Source organism: Hermetia illucens, chromosome 6, assembly GCF_905115235.1.
Source record: "Hermetia illucens chromosome 6, iHerIll2.2.curated.20191125, whole genome shotgun sequence".
In the NCBI taxonomy this organism is placed as follows: domain Eukaryota; kingdom Metazoa; phylum Arthropoda; class Insecta; order Diptera; family Stratiomyidae; genus Hermetia; species Hermetia illucens.
Genome location: NC_051854.1, coordinates 76,811,663 through 76,814,489, shown reverse-complemented (window position 1 = coordinate 76,814,489; position 2,827 = coordinate 76,811,663). Strand labels below are relative to the sequence as shown.

General features: G+C 43.2%; 1 protein-coding gene across 1 annotated transcript; it reads left to right on the top strand.

The window, feature by feature from the left end:
* Window positions 1–687: 687 nt before the first annotated feature.
* LOC119659773 lies at window positions 688–1,736 on the top strand. Its single transcript, XM_038068034.1, has 3 exons — window positions 688–903; window positions 1,140–1,506; window positions 1,566–1,736. Exons 1-3 carry the CDS (start codon window positions 727–729, stop codon window positions 1,673–1,675), a joined length of 654 nt encoding a protein of 217 aa, XP_037923962.1. The 5' UTR covers window positions 688–726; the 3' UTR covers window positions 1,676–1,736.
* Window positions 1,737–2,827: the final 1,091 nt, after the last annotated feature.

Genomic DNA, 2,827 nt, shown 5'->3' with positions numbered 1-2,827 from the left:
GTGGTGGTACTATCCACCACTAAAATTTCTAGCACCATAAACGGACAGACTGTAGAAAAGTGCAATCCAGCTATCTCTTACCCACCACGCAATTCTGATCACTCTGAAGAAGCTCGTTTTTCATTGTAAAAAGTAAAAAAAATTGAAGAACAATTTTAACGACACAAGATATGAGTACATACGTAAATGCTGAAGTTTGCTGGGGGCCAAAACATTGGGCTGCCGATTTGGAAGTAAAGATAACCAAATAAAACAACGAAGTTAGTAGACATTGTGTATTTACTTGCGCATTCGTTGACAATAATTCATATCAACGAAAAAGTTTTCGTACTCGTTTGCTACTTTCTGATGTTTACTTGACTTCTTACTGGGAAAATCTAGATGCAAACAAAGCAGCTTTGAAGAATCAGCCCCAAATATTTTTAAGCCCTTGCTTAAAAGCCTAAGAATTTGGCGTTCTGACAATAATAATTTCATATTTTCCATAATTTGTGCTGTATTCACTTTTCATATCTTCAAACGCAGTACTTTGATCTGTAGAAATAATTTGGCGCTTTACAGTGGAAGCCTGTTTAATTGCCTGATTCGGAGGATTAAATAGAAAATCGGAGCGCAATCAGAGGAACCCCTGAACTGAATATTTCTTATAAAAGACGACATATTCCAACTTTGAACCAAAACCTGAACGAACTCCTTTGAGAAACAATTACAAAGCAACAAAGGAACATGTGGAGTATACGCAGCCCACTGTGTGCAATTCTGTTGGTTTCAGTATCCTGGATTCCATACATTTACGGCCATGGCATGATGTTGGTACCTTCAGGAAGAGCGTCGCGATGGCGGTTCAACGATTCCGCCCCTGTCAACTATAACGATATGGAAGCATTTTGCGGCGGCCTCACTGTGAGTTGTATGATTCCTTTTATTGTCTCTCTACAGTACAAGTCCTTGTATGTCATTTACTTCTTTGCCAATTCCAGTGGCTTTACTCGGTTCAATGTACAGACGAAATTCAATATCCTGTAGTTAAATACATGTTTCCGTGTCTTACACTTGAAACAAGGACTTTGTTTTCAATATAAAAGGATCCTTCCTTTGTCTTCCGGTTCTGCAGCACTCTCTGAATTACCTCATTATAGAACACATGGAAGAAACATGGTGGCAAGTGTGGGATCTGTGGAGATGACTACGGCATGCCAACACCTCGACCGCACGAGTTGGGAGGAGAATTCGGCGAAGGACATGTTGTTGCAACATACCCACCAGGAGGGCAAATTCCAATCAGCGTAAAGCTCATTGCCAACCATCGGGGGTACTTTGTTTTTGATGTTTGCAATTTGGATCGTGAACCTGAAACGGAAGAATGCTTTAAAAGGCTTAAACTTTCTGATGGAAATGACCAATATGACTTGAGATACTTCAGGCCGTCTACATTTAATATGACCGTCCAAGTTCCCCACAATTTGAACTGCGAGCATTGCGTTCTACGTTGGCATTACAAATCAGGTGAAGCTTTTCTTTATAATTGTAATTAAAATGGATTTAATCGTGAGGCAATATTTCAGCTAACATGTGGGGAACATGCGAAAATGGGACCAGCACCCTTGGCTGTGGACCACAGGAAATTTATCGTTCGTGTGCTGATATATCCGTTAAAAGGCAAACACACTGGTAGCCAGAAACCTTATGTGCATCAATTGGTTCGCATTTGAAAAGTAAAAATGTCTATTGAAAATTAAGGAAATACCGTAATTTCATTTTACAGTTTTATTCCAGAAAAATTTCCTTTCTCTTATGTGCTATGTGCTATGAACAGATAAGGAAAGAGGTCAATCCATCTTATCTTCTTCAGCCCTTGTTCGTTTTTTTCCTAGTCAAGTACTTTTCAGACAATGTCCTCCGAAGTAACATCCACTTTGAGTGTAATTTTCGAACCCCCAATCGGGCGCTAGGGAGGAGGGAGGAGGGAGGAGGGAGGAGGGAGGAGGGAGGAGGGAGGAGGGAGGAGGGAGGAGGGAGGAGGGAGGAGGGAAGAGGGTGGAAGGAGGAGGAAGGTACTATTGCCGTGTGCCGGGACGGCACCCCCTTTAAGGCTCTTCACCTAGACTGAGGTAATGCCTTCATCTGGATTAGGTGCTTAGGGACACAACTTCTCACCCACTATCCAGCACCGGATGTAACGATGCTGAATTTTCAACGCAAGCTTGATGCTCTGAAGGATGCTGTTACATTCCCGGATGGAGGGGGGGGGGGGGGGGTGGTGAAAGATCCTGGTTGGCGGTGACTCCAGTCCCAGGTCATTTGCAGGGGGCATCCCTCACGTAAACTCCTGAATCAAGCTCGTAGCTTTAAAGACCGGATACCAGTTTTAAACAAGGGTATTGCAAAAAAAGCATTCCCGACGCAACTTTCACGTCGGAATCACTAGTGCCGCTACTGGACGGTTGGCGAGTTCTGGAAAACTAATGGTTTCCGCCACCTCTTGGTGTGTATGGTACACCAGGTGAGCACCAGAAGATTCGTAGAAGCTCTCAAAACAGATAAGCTGAAGGGCACTCTGGAGGTAGGGCCGCAGCAGTTGACACTGTCATAAATTCAGTTGGGAGCCTGATATTAACGGTTTGTGGGTATCCCTCCATACCCAAGTGGCTACCCAAAGGTGGCAAACTTTCTACATGTTGACAGACGACGAAAATTTCCAAGCTCCGGAAGGAGTGTCATAACTGCGTGGTTTAATACAACGTTTAAATCACTGGAATTATGAATGCAATGTAATGACAGAGTACAAATTTGCCAAAAGGAGACTCAGAGACGCGATAAATAGAAG